Consider the following 22,918-nt stretch of genomic DNA (forward strand, 5'->3'; position numbering starts at 1 on the left):
CCATACTTCCTTAACTTGCTGACAAGAATACTGTGGGAGACCGTGTCAAAAGCTTTGCTAAAGTCAAGAAACAATACATCCACTGCTTTCCCTTCATCCACAGAACCAGTAATCTCATCATAAAAGGCGATTAGATTAGTCAGGCATGACCTTCCCTTGGTGAATCCATGCTGGCTGTTCCTGATCACTTTCCTCTCATGCAAGTGCTTCAGGATTGATTCTTTGAGGACCTGCTCCATGATTTTTCCAGGGACTGAGGTGAGGCTGACTGGCCTGTTGTTCCCAGGAACCTCCTTCTTCCCTTTTTTAAAGATTGGCACTACATTAGCCTTTTTCCAGTCATCCGGGACTTCCCCCGTTTGCCACGAGTTTTAAAAGATAATGGCCAATGGCTCTGCAATCACAGCCGCCAATTCCTTCAGCACTCTCGGATGCAACTCGTCCGGCCCCATGGACTTGTGCACGTCCAGCTTTTCTAAATAGTCCCTAACCACCTCTATCTCCACAGAGGGCTGGCCATCTCTTCCCCATTTTGTGATGCCCAGCGCAGCAGTCTGGGAGCTGACCTTGTTAGTGAAAACAGAGGCAAAAAAAGCATTGAGTACATTAGCTTTTTCCACATCCTCTGTCACTAGGTTGCCTCCCTCATTCAGTAAGGGGCCCACACTTTCCTTGGCTTTCTTCTTGTTGCCAACATACCTGAAGAAACCCTTCTTGTTACTCTTGACATCTCTGGCTAGCTGCAGCTCCAGGTGCGATTTGGCCCTCCTGATATCATTCCTACATGCCCGAGCAATATTTTTATACTCTTCCCTGGTCATATGTCCAACCTTCCACTTCTTGTAAGCTTCTTTTTTATGTTTAAGATCCGCTAGGATTTCACCATTAAGCCAAGCTGGTCGCCTGCCATATTTACTATTCTTTTGACTCATCGGGATGGTTTGTCCCTGTAACCTCAACAGGGATTCCTTGAAATACAGCCAGCTCTCCTGGACTCCTTTCCCCTTCAAGTTAGTCCCCCAGGGGATCCTGGCCATCCGTTCCCTGAGGGAGTCGAAGTCTGCTTTCCTGAAGTCCAGGGTCCGTATCCTGCTGCTTACCTTTCTTCCCTGCGTCAGGATCCTGAACTCAACCAACTCATGGTCACTGCCTCCCAGATTCCCATCCACTTGCTTCCCCCACTAATTCTACCCGGTTTGTGAGCAGCAGGTCAAGAAAAGCGCCCCCCTAGTTGGCTCCTCTAGCACTTGCGCCAGGAAATTGTCCCCTACGCTTTCCAAAAACTTCCTGGATTGTCTATGCACCGCTGTATTGCTCTCCCAGCAGATATCAGGAAAATTAAAGTCACCCATGAGAATCAGGGCATGCGATCTAGTAGCTTCCGCGAGCTGCCGGAAGAAAGCCTCATCCACCTCATCCCCCTGGTCCGGTGGTCTATAGCAGACTCCCACCACTACATCACTCTTGTTGCACACACTTCTAAACTTAATCCAGAGACACTCAGGTTTTTCTGCAGTTTCGTACCGGAGCTCTGAGCAGTCATACTGCTCCCTTACATACAGTGCTACTCCCCCACCTTTTCTGCCCTGCCTGTCCTTCCTGAACAGTTTATAACCATCCATGACAGTACTCCAGTCATGCGAGTTATCCCACTAAGTCTCTGTTATTCCGATCACGTCATAGTTCCTTGACATCACCAGGACCTCCAGTTCTCCCTGTTTGTTTCCAAGGCTTTGTGCATTTGTATATAAGCACTTGAGATAACCTGTTGATCGCCCCTCATTCCCAGTATGAGGCAGGAGCCCTCCTACATGACCATGTGACGTACATACATGGACACGCACACACATGGACGCACACACATGGACTCTGTAATGTTTGACATTTATTCCTTGTTTGAATCTCAAAAATCCCAGCTCACGGAAGCTGTGGGTTTGTTTGTTATAAAAGTCTTGGTGAAAGCTGACATCGTAAAAAATATGAACAGTTTTTGCATATTGGCATCTGAATTATACTGGTGTATAGCAGCTTTCCAGTCAGCAGTTCCCTTTTGAATGGTAATAATATTTTGATCAAGCTTTATTCAATATCATGACTTGATTCATAAATAAGTTACATGGATGTTACACAATTTTGTCTTTGATCTTTTCAGAGTGATTCAAAGCCTGCAGTGTGCCTTGATACAAATAAATAAATAAAACAGAGGTATAAGGAAAATGCATACTGACATATACGCAGGTTTTGGTAGAGTTCATAGTTTCACAGAGAAATCAAGTATGGTATTCTTAAAGTAGAAAACCATCCCTGGACAAATGCCCTATATTGAAAACTGATTTTTTTTTTATTTACAGTTGAGTGAATCCTTCTTGATAAATAGCAACAAGCACATTTCTTTAAACTCCGAAGTAGCAACAAAATGTCAGAAGAAAATGACATGTTTGGTGACTTGTGTGGTGAAAGACATAATTCAAATGGTTTCTGCTGAGCCCCTTAGGGCTGGAGCAAGTGTAACTGATTTAGTTAAGGGCGCAAGAGGCAGCCCACTATCATCCCCAGTTTTAATGGAAGACTTCTTTTTTGTTTGTCTCTTAACAGCCAAGGACTACTTTGTACCTCCATTCTCCATCTGTAAAATTGTGATAATTCTTCCCTCATATAATAATATGGCGATAACCCTCCTGAGAAGCAGTGAAGTATCATGGGGAATCAAATTTATAATCCTCGAAGACTCTGGTGATGAGAGGGAACCACATAAGCACCTAGACAGTTTATCAACAATCTTAGTCTAGCTATCAGTCTGGGGTTCATTCTCAGCAGAAAGCAATTCAGTCAGCGCTCACTATTACAAAAGCTGTCAGTGTCTAGTATCTTTGAATCCTATTAGCTTTGTCATCAAGCTCTGAAGTTAAACAGCAGTTCTGTTGTGGTCCCAGAAACAGTAGAATCCTGGAAACCATCTTTTGATACATTGCAAAAAGAAATTATAAATGGGAATCATCATCCAATGGGAGTGTTTCCAGTGGGGTCCTATAGAGATTTGTTCTTCATCCAATGCTATTCAATATTTTTATCAATGATCTGGAAAAAAATATGTACAATTTTCAGATAACAAAAAAATTGGTGAATTGGTAAATGATGATGGGGATGGGAAAGGTAGGCACACTTGAAAACTGCATTTTAATACAGCCAAATGCAAGGACATACATACATCTATTATCTAAGAATAAAATATGTAGGTCACATAAGATGGGAGACTGTATCCTGAATGAAGTGACAGTAAAAAGGACTTGTGGATCATGGCAGATACCCGACTGAACATGAGCTTATAGTGTCATGCTGTAGGTAAGATGGCAGATGCAATCCTAGACTGTATAAGTAGACGAACATCAAATAGGACAGGGGAGATGCCTATGTATATGGCATTATGAGGCCATTATTGGAATACTGTGTCCAGTACTGGTGTCCACACTTCATAAAGGATGTTGACAAATTGGAAAGAGTTTAGCAAAGAGCTACAAAAATGATTCAAGGTGTTGGAAAAATGCCTTATATTGAGAAACTTAAGAAACACAATCTATCTAATTTATCCAAGAGAAGGTTTTAGGTGACTTGATCATGGTCTAAAGTGCCAAGATGGGTGTGATGGGGTGTACCAAGTCTTCGTGACCCCCTGCTGGAGGCCCCACAGCTTTGCTGCACCTGCACCCCTGTGATGTTATCTGATTAAAATATGACCATGCAAATCATTGTTGCTACCACTGTTAAATAATTGCAACAAAACTTATACAAAGTGTGATGCATGGCCAGAAAGGGTTAAGCAGCTTACAGGCTAATTGACCAAAATTCACTCTGTGACCTGGCTGGAAGGCTGAGCCACAAAAGTGGAAATTTAATAGTGATGGTAATTAAACATTGGTGCAAGCGTCCTAGGAATGTGGTGGGTTTGCCAACATTTGCAATCTTTAAATTAAGATTGGAGAGCTTTCCAAACGGTATGCTACAGTTTAAACAGATGTTATGGGCTTGATGCAGAAATTCCTGGGTGAGGTTCTGTGGCTTATGTTATACAGAGGTCAGACTGGATGATCAGAATGATCCCTTCTTGTCTTAAAAATCAATGAATATTTTTCTGTCCAGGAGAATGTGTCATTACTTTGGACCGCTGAGTTCTAGAAATCATTTTAAAAGGCTATGCTCTTCACTTCCTTCCTGTGGCAGTGCCCTATTCCTTCCCAGTAAAGCTCTGTGAGCATGGGCAGCATGTGCCTCCCACATTTGAGTAGGCTGGCCCATGCACTGGAAGCTCCCCCATCACCCGGGTCATGGCTCTGCCATGAGGCCCCACCCCCTCTCGGCCTCCTCACTTGAGGCCCCTCCCATGCTCCAACCCTGCTCTACTCCCTCCCCTAGGCCCGCCGCCCACTGCTGGTCGAGTCCCTCCTCTCCTCCACCCCTCCTCCGGGAGGCCCTTACCGCTGGTCGAGTCGCACCTTTCCTCCACACACCCCTTCCCCCACGGCCCTTGCCATTCGCACTCTCTGCCCCTCCTCCGAGCCGAACGCTCTCCCCGCCCGATTTGAACAAGTACAAAAACTTGTGGGGGAGCATTTGCTGCCTCTAGGTACCCCTAATTCCTGCCTGCTGCTTACCAAGAGGAGGGACACGGTGAATGGTGGGGCCTTGTGGGGGAGGAGGTGGAGAGAAAGGATGCAGTGGGTGGTGGGGGCCTCGCAGGGGAAGGGGGGTGGAGGAGAGGAGGGATGCAGTGGGGGGGCCTCACAGCAGAGAGGGTGGAGGAGAGGAAGGATTCAGCCAGAGGCAGGCAGTAGGAGCCTGGGGGGAAGGGGGAGAGCAGGGATGGGAATGCAGGTGGGGTCACGACAGCCCAGGCATCTGCTCTCTGAAAGGCGGTGGGTAGGTGGCTGCACCACAGGGAAGGCTTAGCCTCCCCTGGCCTATTATACCCACCACCTATGTTTATGAGAATTTGTTGAGGGAAAATGTTTTCTTCCTGTTGCTGTTGGGAACAATGGAACAAGTCCCCGAGTCTTGCAAAGGATTGTGTAGCAGCCTTTCTTGTTGTTTCTGCCCCTTAACGCCACAGGAGCACTCTGTGCCTCCATTTTTTACTCCTATAGAAAAAAGCAGGTCTTTATCCTATTGCAGATTTCTGGTTCAAAATGATCCAGAGAAACAGAGCACAGTATTTCCCTTCCCCTTTCAGTATCTTCAAGCTCTTAGATTTCAACATCTTAGATTTTATATTTCAAAGCAATCAAACAGAAAGTCACCCAGAATCCAATTTGCCAATAACCACTTTTAGTACCAAGTGCTCTTGCCAATAACCACTTTAGTACAAAGTGCTCTGTCTCTTGTGGGCTAGAGACAGCTCTCTAATTCTTGACCCAGGTACCTGTGGTGAGAAACTGAGAATGGAAGATGTGGTTAGATTATTTTGAGCCATTACATGAGACGTTAACACAGATGCTAAAATCTGTGCCAACACAGATGCTAAAATCTCTTGCAGCTGTAAAAGTCTTGAACTTCATCACCTTGTCAGACAGCATCTAACTCAGTTCCTCTAGAAAACGTTCCCATTTTGGGGAGTCTCTAGATTAACTGGATGTACATAGTGGATTTGAGCACCCAGGGTTTCACATGAACCTCATGTCCAGTGCGTCCATGCAGGCTGTAGGGTTGCCAACTTTCTAATTGCAGAAAACTGAACACCCTTGCCACGCCCCTTCCCTGAGGCCCTGCCCCAGCCCTTCTCTGAGGCCCTGCCCCCTGCTAACTCCATCCCTCCATCACTCGCTTTTCCCCATCCTCACTCACTAGCTCATTTTCACTGGGCTGGGGCAGGGGGGTTGGAGTGCAGGAAGGGGTGAGGGCTCCAGCTGGGGGTGCGGGCTCTGGGATGGGTCCAGGGATGAAGGGGTTGGGGTGCAGGAGAGGGCTCTAGGCTGGGGCTGAGGGGTTTGGAATGTGGGAGTGGGCTCTGGACTGGGGCAGTGGGTTGGGCTGTAGGTGGGGTATGGGTTCTGGGCTGGAGGTGTGGGCTCCAGGGTGGGGCCAGAAATGAAGGGTTCAGGTTGTGGGAGGGGCTGGGCTGGGGCAAGGGGTTGGGGTGCAGGAGGGGGTGGGGGCTCCAGGAGGAAATTTGGGTGCGGGAAGGGGCAAGGGGTGCAGGCTCTGGGCAGCACTTACCTCAGGTGGCTCCTGGAAGTGGCAGCATGTCTGGCTTCTAGGCAGAGACGCAGCCAGGGAGGCTCCGCGTGCTGCCCCAACCCACAGGTGCTGCTCCTGCAGCTCCCATTGGCCGCAGTTCCTGGTCAATGGGAGCTGCAGAGCTTGCACTCAGGGCAGTGCGCGGAGCCCCCGTGACCTCCCTTCCCTCTAGGAGCTGGACATGTCGCCATTTCCGGGAGCTGCGCAGAGCTGGGCAGGGGAGCCTGCCAGCCCCACTGCACCGCAACTCATAGGCACTGACTCTGTGGGTGCTCCAGGGCACACTCAGGGGAGGAGGCAGGGAAGAGGCAGAGCCGGGGCGGGGATTTGGGGAAGGGGTTGGAATAGGGGCAGGGAGGGGCTGGAGTTGGGGCGGGGACTTTGGGGAAGGGGTTGGAATTCGGGTGGGGCAGGGGCAGAGTCGGGGCGAGGCTGGGGGCAGAGGGGGGTCGAGCACTCTCCGGCGCCAGCAGAAGTCAGAGCCTATGCCGCAACTGGACTTTTAATGGCCCAGTCAGGATTGCTGACTGGAGCCACCAGGGTCTCTTTTCTACCAGTGTTCTGGTCGAAAACCGGACACCTGGCAACCCTAGCAGGCTGGACATATCTCAGAACAAAATAGAGTTTACCACTGATGTAACAGCAAGATCTTCTGGGCTCAAATCAGGAATGAAATTCTTCAGAGTACATAAGAAATCTAGTCCCTTTTACAGGAAGCAAAAGATCTGGCTTTTTCATTGTTGCTGCAACGTCTATAATGCCTTAAAATATGTTTGAAAATACTTGCATTTGATTTGCCTCCAGAATTACAGTTTGAAAACTTAATAAAAGCATCAACTCAAGGCAGCAAGGTGAAAATAATCCTTGGGTCATTGCTGCTGTGTAAAAGTTTACCAACCTGTTTTTCAATTTTGCATTGATCGAATTAAATTTTTCTGTTTTACTAGAACAGTCACTTGCTGAGATTTCTTGGTTGTTTTTCTTTCCTTTCTAGTATATACTTTTCATTTAAAAAGCACCTGCCTCATTCTATCTTTCTGAAATCCAGATATTTGAATAATTTCTCTTTCAAAGAGGCTTGTCCTAGTCAAAGTGATATTACATAACCTTTTCCACATCTGTTAGCTTCAATACTGCTTACTTTCAGTCGTTTCCGAGAAAGCTGATGTGATATATTTTCAATCTCCCTCAGCCCAATATTTTAAGCAAGTGGTGTTGTCTAATAATTGTGTATCATATGCACACGCACACACACACACACACATCTTGCCAGATGTAGGACATACAGGTTTTAATGGGAGAAGGTTGTTTCTTAGTTGGTGTGTGCTAACAATTAAAAACAAAACCCCAAAATATTTCCCCTTTAACTTCCCTTTTAGGCCCTACACCTGCAAACAGTTAATCACATACAGAACTTTTCTCATAACTGAAGTGAATAGGACTACTCCTAAGGGTTTAAGAGTCCTATATTTTAACATATTACTGAAATTATTAGTTATACAATAGTTACTTATACAGTACAGCTACAAAAGAATTTAATAGGAAATTCCACATAATCATAGGACTGGAAGGGACCTTGAGAGGTCATCTAGTCCAGTCCCCTGCACTCAGGGCAGAACTAAGTATTATCTAGACCATCCCTGACAGGTGTTTGTCCAACCTGCTCTTAAAAATCTCCAATAAAGGAGATTCGACAACCTCCCTAGGCAATTTATTCCTGTGCTTAGCCACCCTGAGAGTTAGGAATTTTTTCCTACTGTCCAACCTAAACTGCCCTTGCTGCAATTTAAGCCCATTGCTTCTTGTCCTATCCTCAGGGGTTAAAAAGAACATTTTTCTCCCTCCTCCTTGTAACAACCTTTCATGTACTTGAAAACTGTTATCATGTCCCCTCTCAGTCTTCTCTTTTCCAAACTCAACAAACCCAGTTTTTTCAATCTTCCATCATAGGTCATGTTTTCTAGACCTTTAATCACTTTTGTTGCTCTTCTTTAGACTTTCTCCAATTTATCCACATCTTTCCTGAAATGTGGCACCCACAACTGGCTACAATATTCCAGTTGAGGCTTAATCAGCATGGAGTAGAGTAGAAGAATTACTTCTCGCGTCTTGCTTATAATACTCCTGCTAATACATCCCAGAATGATGTTTGGGTTTTTTGCAACAGTGTTACACTGTTGACTCTTATTTAGCTTATGGTTCACTATGACCCCCAGATCCCTTTCTGCAGTATTCTTTCCTAGGCAGTCATTTTCCATTTTGTATGTGTGCAACTGATTGTTCCTTCCTAAGCGGAGTACTTTGCACTTGTCCTTATTGAATTTCATCCTATTTACTTCAGACCATTTCTCCAGTTTGTCCAGATTATTTTAAATTTTAATCCTATCTTTCAGAGCACTTGCAACCCCTCCCAGGTTGGTATCGTCCGCAAACTTTATAAGTGTACTCTCTGTGCCATTATCTAAATAAGTGATGAAGATATTGAACAGAACCAGACCCAGAACTGATCCCTGTGGGACCCCACTCGTTATGCCCTTCCAGCATGACTGTGAATCACTGATAACCAGTGTTCACTCTAATTTTTCCCACCCATGTGCAGAATGAATTTTGTTATGTGCACCAATATGGTGGTGATGACACATCACCTTCATATTCGTGCACATAACAAAATTCATGTGGTGGGTGGGCTGAGGGAGTGTGGGAGGGAACTCAGGGCAGGGACAGAGGGTTGGGGCGGGGGGATGAGGGCTCCAGCTGAGGGTGCGGGCTCTAGGGTGGGGCTGGGGATGAGGGGTTTGCGGTGCAGGCTGCCCCAGGGTTACGGTGGGGAGAGAGGACTCCCTCCAGCTCTCTCTCCCTGCAGCAGCACCTGGGCTGGGGGGGGGGAGAGGTGCCCCTCCCCCAACTGTGGCAGATCCAGGGCTGGGTTGGAGAAGGGATGGGCTCCCCTGCGCGGCATTTAATAGGCGGTTTCGTGGCTGTGCAATTTACAGGGAACTTAGCTGATAACTACTCTCTGGGAATGGTTTTCCAACCAGTTATGCACCCACCTTATAGTAGCTCCATCTAGGTTACATTAACAATTAATGCAGTGAGTTGCCTGCTACCTAAATTTATCCTACACTTCCCTATTTGATTTTCATTTACCCTATAACTATTTTTATTGCTGTAGTAAATTAGAAACGTGAGGTTATTGCATTAATATTAGTCTCATTGGTAAATTGCTCTGGTTTTGCCAACAAATTACTTCAGTTATACCTCAAACAAGAGGTTAATTCTTTGCTTATTGTTATCAAAAATCAGGATTTAAAAAAAAACCCCATGAGCATGGATTCTTTCTTTCTCTGCATCCACCCCCCCTTAATTGCAGGATTATTGTACGGAGATATAGGTATAAAACTGAGACGTCTGTAGAAAATAGGCTGAGGGACCAGATCAAGCTGACTAGGAGACAGGGTTTCCTATTAGTCTCAGTAAGCAGTTTATCAACCCAAGGGAAAATTTATCTGCTTTTTTATAGATTGAGAAGTTTAAGGGTTTGTCCTCAAATGTGATGGCTTGTGTTTTGCTTTATATTGCAGTTTAGATGCTTTGCTGCTTTTATACGTATAGATTAAAAACTTTGTCAACTGCATATTGACAAAAATGCCTTGGGACTTGTCTTTTATATTCTTTCGGAAACTCACAAAAACAGGAATGATGTTAAACACAGTATTAGTGTGACTATGTAACAGCAACAGAATCACAAGGGGTTTTAGCTCAAATCCTAAGGTCAGATGCCACATGAAAGAAAATTTGCTTAAGATAAATTTTTCAGCAGTTCTGTGCATAATATAAAGGGAGGAGAATTTTTCCACAGGATTATGCACTTCACAAATGAAGATCCCACTCTATGGGCCTTACTATAATACACTAGGGCCATTTTATGCTGCTCTGGCTATGTAAAGGGACCTTAAAGTGGGCAGAAATGGCCTCTGGGGAATATCTCCTGGGCAGACAACCTCCTTTTCTAGTGTACAACTGGTATAAGGGTGGTATATGCCAGCCCTGCTGCCAGCGTCTGGGATAGGGGCAGCTCAGGACATGGCTGGACATTCTCTGGAACCATGGAAAGTAGTACATAAATTAGAGTAGCCAAAAGGCTGCTCTAATTTACGCTAAGGACTATGCAGGTCCCTGCACAGCCCCTGACTATAGGGAACACAATGGTAGCTGAAAGCTACCCTTGCCCCGTCCCCGTCCCCCACTTCCTGACTCAAGCATAGGACCAAAGTAACTGAGAACCAGGCTCTGTGCTTCTGGCTACAAGTTACCGATGACAGGTGGCTGCAGATCAGCATTTCAAATACTCACATGGTCCGAGTCAATGAACTCCCAGTCTGGGCCTACGTTTGGTGTTTTGGTTTTTGTTAATTCAAGGTGCCTTGTTCTATATAATAAGCTTCCTAAGTAATAGTTTAAACTAAGAACACACTGATTGCCTTAGTAACTGAGAACAGCATTTTTGAAAGGCACCTGTTTACAAAGAAACACCAGTGTCCTCTCTGATAATCTGGGTTATCCTAGGCAGAAATGTTATCACAAATACCTGAAAAGTGGAGGTAGGTTGCTTATGCCAGTCTGCCACTAGGGGAAGCCCATTGTTCTCTGTTCTCTAGGGCTAAAAGAAGATTGCTCATATTTTGTCCTCAGTGTAGTCTATTGCCCTTTCAATATTTCCAACATCGGATACTTAGGAGGCTGCCAAACACTGAATTATACAGGCTATACCTATAACCGAACAATTCAATTTGTTATGCATTGCAGCATTCTGCAGTAGAGATTGAGGAATTCATGTCAGTGAAATGAACAGCATTTACCAATCATGCCTTTTGGCTATAGTCACCTAAACTGTGCCATGAAAACAATACAAGCCTGTAGTATGGCACAGTACACACTACACTACAGCTAAAGCATGTGTGTGACATGCCTCCTATTTCACTGACATGCATGCCATCAGGCACTGTAAGGGTATGTCTACACTACGAAATTAGGTCGAATTTATAGAAGTCAGTTTTGTAGAAAGCAGTTTTATACAGTTGATTGTGTGTGTCACCACACAAATGCTCTAAGTGCATGTAGTCGGCGGAGTGTGTCCACAGTACCGAGGCAACCGTCGACTTCCGGAGCGTTGCACTGTGGGTGGCTATCCCACAGTTCCCGCAGTCTCCACTGCCCATTGGAATTCTGGGTAGAAATCCCAGTGCCTGATGGGGCTAAAACATTGTCGTGGGTGGTTCTGGGTACATATCGTCAGGCCCCCGTTCCCTCCCTCCCTCCTTGAAAGCAAGGGCAGACAATCATTTTGTGCCTTTTTTCTTGAGTTACCTGTGCAGATGCCATACCACGGCAAGCATGGAGCCCGCTCAGCTAACCGTCACCGTATGTCTCCTGGGTGCTGGCAGACGTGGTACTGCATTGCTACACAGCAGCAGTTAATTGCCTTTTGGCAGCAGACAGTGTAGTATGACTAGTAGCCATCATCGACGTAGTCCTGCGTGCTCTTTTAATCGGGCGCCTGGGCAAACATGGGAGTGACTCAGCCAGGTCATTTCCCTTGTTTCGTCTCATGGCGATTCAGTCCTACTGGTAGTGCGCTGTTTTTTAACCTCCAGCCAGCAGAAGATGATGGTTAGTCATCATACTGCTGAGCACCCAGGAAATGATGATGGCTAGTGGTCGTACTGCACAGTCTGCTGCCAGATAGATGAAGTGGCTCAAAACAAGAAATAGACCAGATTTGTTTTGTATTCATTTTCTCCTCCCTCCCTCCTTCCCTCTGTGAAATCAACGGCCTGCTAAACCCAGTTTTGAGTTCTGTCCTTGAGGTTTTGAGTTCTATCCTTGAGGGGGCCATTCAGTTTCTCGCAAAGCCACCCCCTTTGTTGATTTGAATTCCCTGTAAACCAACCCTGTAAGCCATGTCATCAGTCGCCCCTCCCTCCGTCAGGGCAACGGCAGACAATCGTTCCGCGCCTTTTTTATGTGCAGACGCAATACCATGGCAAGCATGGAGCCTGCTCAGATCACTTTGGCAATTAGGAGCACATTAAACACCACGCGCATTATCCAGCAGTATATGCAGCACCAGAACCTGGCAAAGCGATACCGGGTGAGTAGGCGATGTCAGCGCGGTGACGTAAGTAATGAGGACATGGACACAGACTTCTGTCAAAGCAGGGGTCCTGGCAATGTGGGCATCATGTTGCTAATGGGGCAGGTTCATGCGGTGGAACACCAGTTCTGGGCTCGGGAAACAAGCACAGACTCGTGGGATCGCATAGTGTTGCAGGTCTGGGACGATTCCCAGTGGTTGTGAAACCTTTGCATGCGTAAGGGCACTTTCATGGAACTTTGTGACTTGCTTTCCCCTGCCCTAAGGCGCAAGAATACCAAGATGAGAGCAGCCCTCACAGTTGAGAAGCGAGTGGCAATCCCTGTGGAAGCTTGCAATGCCAGACAGCTACCAGTCAGTCGGGAATCAATTTGGAGTGGGCAAATCTACTGTGGGGGCTGCTGTGATGCAAGTAGCCAACGCAATCAAAGATCTGCTGATATCAAGGGTAGTGACCCTGGGAAATGTGCAGGTCATAGTGGATGGCTTTGCTGCAATGGGATTCCCTAGCTGTGGTGGGGCCATAGACGGAACCCATATCCCTACCTTGGCACCGGAGCACCAAGCCGGCAAGTACATAAACCGCAAGGGGTACTTTTCAATAGTGCTGCAAGCACTGGTGGATCACAAGGGATGTTTCACCAACATCAGCGTGCGATGGCAGGGAAAGGTACATGACGCTTGTATCTTCAGGAACTCTGGTTTGTTTCAAAAGCTGCAAGAAGGGACTTTATTCCCAGACCAGAAAATAACTGTTGGGGATGTTGAAATGCCTATAATTATCTTTGGGGACCCAGCCTACCCCTTAATGCCATGCCAAGTGCAGAATGGTGGTAGAATGTGCATTTGGATGTTTAAAGGCATGCTGGTGCAGTTTACTGACTTGTTTAGACCTCAGCGAAACCAATATTCCCACTGTTATTACTGCTTGCTGTGCGCTCCACAATATCTGTGAGAGTAAGGGGGAGTCGTTTATGGCAGGGTGGGAGGTTGAGGCAAATCGCCTGGCTGCTGGTTTCACACAGCCACAAACCAGGGCAGTTAGAAGAGCACAGGAGGGCGCGGTGCGAATCAGAGAAGCTTTGAAAACCAGTTTCATGACTGGCCAGGCTATGGTGTGAAAGTTCTGTTTGTTTCTCCTTGATGAAACCCACCGCCCCTTGGTTCACTCTACTTCCCTGTAAGCTAACCACCCTCCCCTCCTCCCTTCGATCACCGCTTGCAGAGGCAATAAAGTCATTGTTGCTTCACATTCATGCATTCTTCATTCATCACACAAATAGGGGGATAACTACCAAGGTAGCCCAGGAGGGGTGATGGAGGAGGGAAGGACAAGGCCACACAGCACTTTAAAAGTTTAAAACTTTAAAACTTATTGAATGCCAGCCTTCTGTTGCTTGGGCAATCCTCTGGGGTGGAGTGGCCGGGTGGGCGGAGGCCCCCCCACCGCGTTCTTGGGCATCTGGGTGAGGAGGCTATGGAACTTGGGGAGGAGGGTGGTTGGTTACACAGGGGCTGTAGCGGTGGTCTGTGTTCCTGCTGCCTTTCCTGCAGCTCAACTATACGCTGGAGCATATTGGTTTGATCCTCCAGCAGCCTCAGCATTGAATCCTGCCTCCTCTCATCATGCTGTCGCCACCTTTGAACTTCAGCCCTCTCTTCAGCCCGCCACTTACTCTCTTCAGCCCACCACTTAATCTCTTCAGCCCGCCACCTCTCCGCCCGGTCATATTGTGCTTTCCTGCAGTCTGACATTGTCTGCCTCCACGCATTCGTCTGTGCTATGTCAGTGTGGGAGGACAGCATGAGCTCAGAGAACATTTCATCACGAGTGCATTTTTTTCGCCTTCTAATCTTCACTAGCCTCTGGGAAGGAGAAGATTCTGTGATCCTTGAAACACATGCAGCTGGTGGAGAAAAAAAAAGAGGCAGTGGTATTTAAAAAGACACATTTTCTAGAACAATGGCTACACTCTTTCACAGTAAACCTTGCTGTTAATATTACATAAACAGCATTTGTGCTTTCGTTCCAAGGTCGCATTTTGCCTCCCCCCACCACGTGGCTAGCCCCTCACCCCCTCTACCCCATGGCTAACAGCAGGGAACATTTCTGTTCAGCCACAGGCAAACAGCCCAGCAGGAACGGGCACCTCTGAATGTCCCCTTAAGAAAAGCACCCTATTTCAACCAGGTGACCATGAATGATATCACTCTCCAGAGGATAACACAGAGAGATAAAAAACGGATGTTGTTTGAATGCCAGCAAACATACGCTGCAATGCTTTGTTCTACAATGATTCCCAAGTACGTGCTACTGGCCTGGTATGGTAAAGTGTCCTACCATGGTGGGTGGAATAAGGCTGCCCTCCCCAGAAACCTTTTGCAAAGGCTTTGGGAGTACATCCAGGAGAGCCGCAAATGCCAGGACAAATTAATCATTAAACATGCTTGCTTTTAAACCATGTATAGTATTTTAAAAGGTACACTCACCAGAGGTCCCTTCTCCGCCTGGCAGGTCCGGGAGGTAGCCTTGGGTAGGTTTGGGGGGTACTGGCTCCAGGTCCAGGGTGAGAAACAGTTCCTGGCTGTCGGGAAAACCGGTTTCTCCTCTTGCTTGCTGTGAGCTATCTACAACTTCATCATCATCATCTTCCTTGTCCCCAAAACCTGCTTCTGTGTTGCCTCCATCTTCATTGAAGGAGTCAAACAACACAGCTGGGGTAGTGGTGGCTGAACCCCCTAAAATGGCATACAGCTCATCATAGAAGTGGCATGTTTGGGGCTCTGACCCGGAGCGGCCGTTTGCCTCTCTGGTTTTCTGGTAGGCTTGCCTCAGCTCTTTAAGTTTCACGCGGCATTGCTTTGGGTCCCTGTTATGGCCTCTGTCCTTCATGCCCTGGGAGATTTTTGACAAATGTTTTGGCATTTCGAAAACTGGAACGGAGTTCTGATAGCACGGATTCCTCTCCCCATACAGCGATCAGATCCCGTACCTCCCATTCGGTTCATGCTGGAGCTCTTTTGCGATTCTGGGACTCCATCATGGTCACCTCTGCTGATGAGCTCTGCATGGTCACCTCTGCTGATGAGCTCTGGCCAGCGTGGCAAGCTGCAGGTGACCATGCAAACAGGAAATTGAAATTCAAAAGTTTGTGGGCCTTTTCCTGTCTACCTGGCCAGTGCATCTGAGTTGAGAGTGCTGTCCAGAGCGGTCACAACAGAGCACTCTGGGATAGCTCCCGGAGGCCAATACCATCTAATTGCATCCACAGTACCCCAAATTTGACCCGGCAAGGCCGATTTAAGCGCTAATCCACTTGTCACAGGTGGATTAAGGAAATCGATTTTAAGAGCCCTTTAAGTCGAAAAAAAGGGCTTCATCGTGTGGACGGGTGCAGGTTTACATCGATTTAACGCTGCTAAATTCGACCTAAACTCCTGGTGCAGACCAGGGCTAAGCCAGGTTCTGGATAAGTGATTTCCTTTCAGTAGACTCACACATGGTGGTTTGGTAAAGTAATTACAAAAGCAGTATTTTTCAAATGATGATGCCAAAGTAAATGTTCATATAGTTTGTGTCTTATTCATGCTTAGAGGTACTCTTTCTCTTGAAATTCTGATACAAGGCAAAATGAAACAGAAGCAATAACAGAGCAAGATCCTTTACAGTTGAAAATCTATCTTTGTCCCATTTGTAATCTAGTCACTGGTTTATGACTCAAATCCTCCAAAATTCACACAATGCTCTTGAATTGTAGATATTTTATTTTGATCAGCAATTTTGGTGCAGACATAGGTGAGAGAAATCCATGGAGCCAAACAACAGCTTAGCTGCAAATGGAGAAGAGGAAAAGTCATTTCAGCTAAGGTTGACTAACATTTGGTCAATATTTCCCCTCTAAATCCAACTTTTTCTGATGGCAGAATATAGCTAGTGTTGGTATTGTCCACCTAGTCGGTCCAATCAAGCCCCTTTTAGGTGTTATTCCATCATAAACAAAGACATGAAGAAATAAAGATTCACCCAGCCTGGAGGATGGGACAGTGTAAGTGTAGTCACAGTTTGGTGCAAAGACTGCAATTAGTCCATGCAAATTAAAACCTAGTTCTCTTGTGAACAATTAATAAAGATCCAACCTTTCTCTTTCAGGTAATTCAAAGTGATCAGGGCTGTTGATTAATTGCAGTTAACTCGCGATTAATTAAGAAATAATAATTGTGATTAAAAAATGAATCACAATTAATCGCAGTTTTAATTGCTCTGTTAAACAATAGAATACCAATTGAAATTTATTAAATATTTTGGATGTTTTTCTACATTTTCAAATATATTGATTTCAGTTACAACACAGAATACAAAATGTACAGTGCTCACTTTATATTATTTTTATTACAAATATTTGCACTGTAAAAATAAAAGATAGTATTTTTCAATTCACCTCATACAGTACTGTAATAAATCTCTTTATTGTGAAAGCGCAACTGACAAATGTAGATTTTTTTTGTTACATAACTGCACTCAAAAACAAAACAATGAAAAACTTTAGCGACTACAAGTCCACTCAGTCCTACTTCTTGTGCAGCCAATTGCTAAGAGAAACGTTTGTTTACATTTACAGAAGATAATGCTGCCCGCTTCTTATTTACAATGTCACCTGAAAGTGAGAAGAGATGTTTGCATGGCACTTTTGTAGCTGGCATTGCAAAGTATTTAAGTGCCAGATATGCTAAACATTCATGTGCCTCTTCATGCTTTAGCCACCACTCCAGAGCTGAGCTGCTCCCAGTCTTATCATAGAATATCAGGGGTGGAAGGGACCTTAGGAGACCATCTAGTCCAACCCCCTGCTCAAAGCAGAACCAATCCCCAATTTTTGCTCTAAATCCCTAACTGGCCCCCTCAAGGATTGAACTCACAACCTTCACCCCAATGCTCAACCCACTGAGCTATCCCGCCCCTGCCCCAACCACATCTGCCACTCCCGGCTCCTCCCCAGCGCTCCCCGTCCCATCCCCCCATCTGCCAACCCCCGAGCTGCTCCGCCTCCTCCCCTAGGAGGCGCAGCCCCCCCCCCCATTCAGCTCGGGTGTGGGCACAATATGGGCGCCGACGCTGGGAGAGTTCAATGTCCTAACGCGCATGTGCACACAGTTGGCACGTGCGCATTCAGGGGACCGTAGGCGCAAGGTGCGCATGTGCACGGGCGGGCGCTCGGTTCGGAGTCCGCGGAAGGCGGCGTGCCGGGTCGGGGTGAGTGTGGACGGGTCGGGGGCTGGGAGCGCGCCTGCATCTTGCCTGGGCCCCGGGCGCCGTGAGCGGGGCGGTGACCGCGATCCCCCGACACTGTAGGGCCCAGAAGGGGAGGGGCAGGATCCCCCCGAGCGCCGCAGTGTCTTGGGGGCGGAGGGGCGAGGGGCCCCCACGTCCTGGCGCAGCCGGGGCCAGGCTCGGAGTGGGCGGGGAGGGGGTTGTGGGGCAAAGACCTGGCGCGCAGGGGCACGGAGAGTGGGGTGGCCCCTGGTGGGATTGCTCGCTTGAGCCACCTTCCGCTGGCTGTTGGGCCGAAGCGTGGGCAGAGCTGGGGGATGTTTTTATGCTAAATCCGTCTCCCCTCCACCCCCCGCATAGTGCTGGGGGTGTGGGCCTGGGCGGGATTGCTACCTGCTGCAAAGGTGTGGGGGATGATGGCTACTGCGATGGTGCCCCTGCGGTTTCCACCTGCCCTGACAATGATAGGGTGCTGGCGGGAGCAGGGGTACACGGTTGAATTCCTTCCCCTGAAATTGAAGGGGATAGTACATCTGTGGCATTAGTAAAGTAGCCGCCTACCTCAAAGCTTGCAGCAAAGTCTTGATATGCAGGGTCTGTTGTCTGGTGAGTCCTGGGCTTATTCGGACTCCTGAGTGGGGTATAACGTAGTGCCTTTGGGAGGTGGCAAAATAAGGTGATTGTATTGTCCTCATGCACTAATGCGATGTCATGACAGGCAGCACAAATAGTGTGATGTCAAGATGCACTTTCACACCATATATATTTTTTTTTTCATGCTGAAGAAATGGGTGGCAAACCTTGAGAATCAGGATTGTTTGGTTCCCCCCTTTCCAGTCCAGAAACAGAGATGCTGTTCTTTTTTCTTTTGTTGTACACTAGGCATAACAAGATTTGCCTCCCATGGGTATTTTAAAGTTTGTAAAGCACTTGGTGTACCATCTTGACATTGGTAACTCACAGGTCAACCTGTCAGCTAATGAGGTATCTTGCTTCATCTAGTCCTATCTTAGCTTGTTTTTCTGACATCTCTTCCTGGATGTCCAGTCATCATTTTAAATTAAACATCACCAAAACTAAGATACATATATATTTAAGTCTTTCTTCTCAGGTTCTCCCCTCTGGCCATTTTCTTTATCAGAGTAGACAACACCGCTATTCTCCCTGTCACTCAGGCAGTGTAGCTTTTAGGTGTCATCTTTGACTGGGTCATTGTGTTTTTAATCTTGCTTTTTAAAAAAAAACAAATCTCTAAAATCTAGCCTTTTTTCCCTCTCTCTTCTAAGTGAAGACTCATCAAAGCCCTCTTCCTGACTTGACTGCTGTAACTTTTGCTTTCCTCCAGTCTGTTCAGATTAAAGATCATTTTTCTGGTTTATCATTCTGATCACATTGAATCCCTCTTTGAGGTGTCCACTGGCTCCCCATTGACTTCCACATCAAATATATGTTTCTTATTGTTACCTTTTAAGTCTCTTTATAACTTAGCACCATCTCCTAACTGACTTAGTAACCTATTATGGTGTCAGCCCCTGCTTTTACTCTGCAAGTGTTCCCATCCCTTATCACCCACCAGTCAGCTGCTTGCTTAAACACCTCTATGCTTGCTGCCATGCTGCCCTTTATGCTTAAGGAAAACTCCCTGGTAATATCTGAAGAGCCACTATTTTATCCTTCATATCCTTCTATAAGGCTGGTCTCTGCTATGATGCTTACTGATAGCACCTTGCTAATCGTGGCTAAGCAGATGACCAGCTGAGACTATTTCTCTCCTTTCCTTTCTCTACTCCTTTACTTCCTATCTACCCTCAAAAAATAAAGTGTAAAACTGCAATTCATGTAACTAGCAAAGTTGTGACAGCATATTGATTGCTCATTTGTTGTATCTACCCCTGTCCTTTTGTTTGTGTCTTTAAATTGTAAACCTTTCAGGGCAGGTGTTCTCTTTTTTTGTTTCTATTTCTGTATAAGGCCCAGCACTATTGGGCCCCAGTCCTGAATGGGGTCTTTGGGTTCTACTGTGATATAAGTAATTGATCATCATTGCCCTTGGTTACAAAGTCTGATTATAAGAAGAGATTGTCACCTCTTATTTAGTTTACTTTTATTTCTCCACACAGGAAAAAATAACATTATTTTATTTTCCAGATCATCGCTTTGGTCCTTTTTGCCTCTTGGAAGGTGACATACATATGCAGTTAGATGACTGATGACAGAAACTTGAATCAAAATGCCTAATTTCGAACATCCAGAGTATCCTGAAGCTACCTTGCTTCACTTGGAAAGTATGGTGCCCTGTCGAGAATCCCAAGTGTCATCACTCATGTCAATATTTGGAGAGGTAGCTCTTGCTATATTGTGTATTTGGGTAGATCATAGATGTTCTACTAAAATGTTTGTTTTTATGGACAGGTTGAAAACAAACTTAAATGCATTATTACTCTGAGCTAGGCTAGCTGTTTACATTGTAATTTGAGATCTTGTATTATCCATATTTCATATCAGCTTCTGGCTAGTAGGTGTCTGATAAACTTGGAAACACAAGATGCTCTAGCTACTGTAAACAAGGGGGAGCTTTATAGCTATTTTCCCCCTCCTGGCTGCTGTTAGTTGGCTTTCCATTACCAGTCATTCTTAGCTGCTGTGAGGTGGTGATAGGAAAGATCCTTGCCCCTCTACTCCTCTCATCTTTTCTTGGGTGGTCCTCCCATATGGATAACTCTGGTACCTGTCTTTGCTGTTGTGCTGGTAGCTTTCCCAACAGAAACAACATGAAACATGATTCTTGATAGCTTCATTGCTGCCTATAAGGCTCTGGAATAGCTGCTATGCAACTTACCAGAGATTTGTTAATTTTTACTCTACTGGTGCTTGGCAAAGCTTTTGCAGTAGCAAAGGCAACGGCGCTTTTTATCTGCAGACTCTGGGAAGGCAGCATGGTATCCATTTACATTCAGTTAACTGTGTAAATTGATGTTGATAGTTTGGTACCGCAATAGAGTTTTTTTTACAAGGTATATGTAAAGCTTAAATACTGGATATTGATGTATTTATTGTAGCTATAAAGGCTGGAAGCTTAATTTGTTTTTAAACAAAAGCTTAAATTCTGCAGAATCTTTATGGCTTAGGCTGTCCCCATGTTTTCCAAGGAAAGCTTTCTGCTTGCCACTGGAGAGTGAATTTTTCAAGCATTGCCTTCAGGACATATTGAAGACTTATCTTTACTTGGGCACTTGTTTTGAAGTCATGACCTGAGTGCATTTAGTTTTATTATTCAGAAGATGTTTTCTGTTAACTTTGTGTCAGTTTGGGTTTCTCAGGCCTTAGCTACACTTGCACATGATACTGCAATAAAGCCTCCCAGAGCGCTCTAACTCACTCCCCATCCACACTGGCAAGGCACGTAGAGCGCTCTGACTCCCTGGCCAGAGCGCTGCTGTACTCCACCTCCCCAGAGGGATAAGGTTTGCTGCATATTGGGTGAGACGCTACAGCATCAGTGTGAATGAGGAGTTACCTTAGAGCACTTTGATTGCCCTCTGGAAATGTCCCATAATTCCATTAACTGAAGTGGGCTCCCTTGTCTTTGTTGTGTACTGTGCCAGCGGAGGTGGCTCTTTCAAAGCTCTGTTTCCGAGAGTGCGAGAGTGCGGGCTGCTTATCAGCTCTGAATAAAAAACAAACAACTAATGTTTGCTTTGAGTGAGTGAGAGAGAGGCGGGGGAGGAAAGGGGGTCTGTACTTACAAGACAGTGTGCTGACATACTCTCAGCACCCCAAAAAGCCACTCTCCTCCCCCCTCCCATACACACAACACTCTCCACTCCACCGCCTCCCCATTTGAAAAGCATGTTGCAGCCACTGGGATAGCTGCCCATAATGCACTGCTCCCAGTGCAGCTACAAGTGCTGCAAATGAGGCCATGCCAGTGCACTTTCAGCTGTCAGCGTGGACAGACTGCAGCGCTTTCCCTACTGCGCTGTATCAAGGCTGGTTTGACCCAAAGCTCTCTACATCTGCAAGTGTAGCCAAGCCCTCAGTTAATTTAAAAAAAAAAATGTACAGCTGCGTTAAAGCTACAATGGGCACATTTTGACAAAAAATAAAGATATCTTCAGAATGAATTGGATTTGCTTCCAGTCTTCTCCCTCAAATCTCAGTTCTCTCATTTTTATTTTATTTTTTTTAATTTCCCCCCACTTCCTCCTTTTCATTAAATTTAAACTGCTTTGGGTTATCCCTTTAATCATAGGAACATAAGTTTTAACAGTCGGGTAAAATTTTCAAAGCATGATACTCCTAAGATACTTACATGGTTTGGGTAAAATTTTAAATATCAGCAGCTGAAAAAATGGCTGCTCAGGCTTTGTGAAACAATAGGAGAGCTTCAGATATTAATTTTTTATTAGCCCTTAAAATGATTTCTAAGTTTACCTTGAGAAATATAGCATGAATACTACTATACTGGGTAACAACCATGGTTTTAGGTATTATGGGTGAGGAGGCTTGCCTCCCTCTCTGTCCTTCTCCCTCTCCTTTCCTGTTCCAATATCTTCTGTCTTAGCCCTTTTGTAACTTGTATTTATCACTACATAATTTAAGAAATTACACTTTTTTTTTTGAGTTGTAAGCGTAAATTAATTGCTTTCCATTATAGAAAATATCTGGAGGGTGGAAGTTGATATTCAGCCTTTTGACTCTAAAGGAGAGTACTTCTATACTACCAAAAAAAACCCCAAAATGCATAGTAAGACACAGAGCCCGGCTGTGCTACAGTGCTAAAAATAGCAGTGCAGTCTTTCCTGCTTGAGCTCTGCAAACTGGGAAAGGGGTAGGACTCAGGACCTGAGCTCCGGCCCAACCAGGAACATCTAAACTGCTATTCTCCATCACTGGAGATTTTTAAGAGCAGGTTAGACAAACAGTTGTCAGGGATGGTCTAGATAATTAGTCCTGCCTTGAGTGCAGGGGACTGGACTAGATGACTTACTGAGGTCCCTTCCAGTCCTACACATCTGAGTCTAAGATTTTTAGTGATCTTGTTTTTTGCAGTGTAGATGTACCCTTAAAGGGTCAAAAGCAAATACGATCTTAAGGCCGGTCTGACTTCTTTACACATCTTGAATAGTACTCTGCAATTAGTGCCATCATTATCAGTGGGACATCTTGACAAGTAAGCTACTACTCAACATGAGTAAAGGTGGCAGAATCCAGAACACTTTTTTTTCCCTAAAGAAGACATGATCTAACTCGGGTTAGCTAACTTG

The 22,918-nt window shown here is 45.8% G+C and overlaps 1 protein-coding gene across 6 annotated transcripts in view; it reads left to right on the forward strand.

Annotated features, from left to right (window-relative positions):
• Positions 1 to 17,549: 17,549 nt before the first annotated feature.
• Positions 17,550 to 22,918, forward strand: part of ORC5 (origin recognition complex subunit 5) — a 120,610-nt gene continuing 115,241 nt past the window's right edge. For 5 of the 6 annotated variants that reach the window (XR_012156834.1, XM_073328522.1, XM_073328525.1 and 2 more), the window contains exons 1-2: positions 17,550 to 17,633; positions 19,800 to 19,992. Coding sequence is in view for 5 of the 6 variants with exons in the window: in XM_073328522.1 (XP_073184623.1) it covers positions 19,882 to 19,992 (111 nt within the window). In the remaining variant the exon portion in view is untranslated. Of the gene's footprint in view, positions 17,634 to 18,154; positions 18,258 to 19,799; positions 19,993 to 22,918 lie in introns of those variants that run through there. The other variant, XM_073328523.1, reaches the window with a different exon arrangement.

Source organism: Lepidochelys kempii, chromosome 1, assembly GCF_965140265.1.
Source record: "Lepidochelys kempii isolate rLepKem1 chromosome 1, rLepKem1.hap2, whole genome shotgun sequence".
In the NCBI taxonomy this organism is placed as follows: Eukaryota; Metazoa; Chordata; order Testudines; family Cheloniidae; genus Lepidochelys; species Lepidochelys kempii.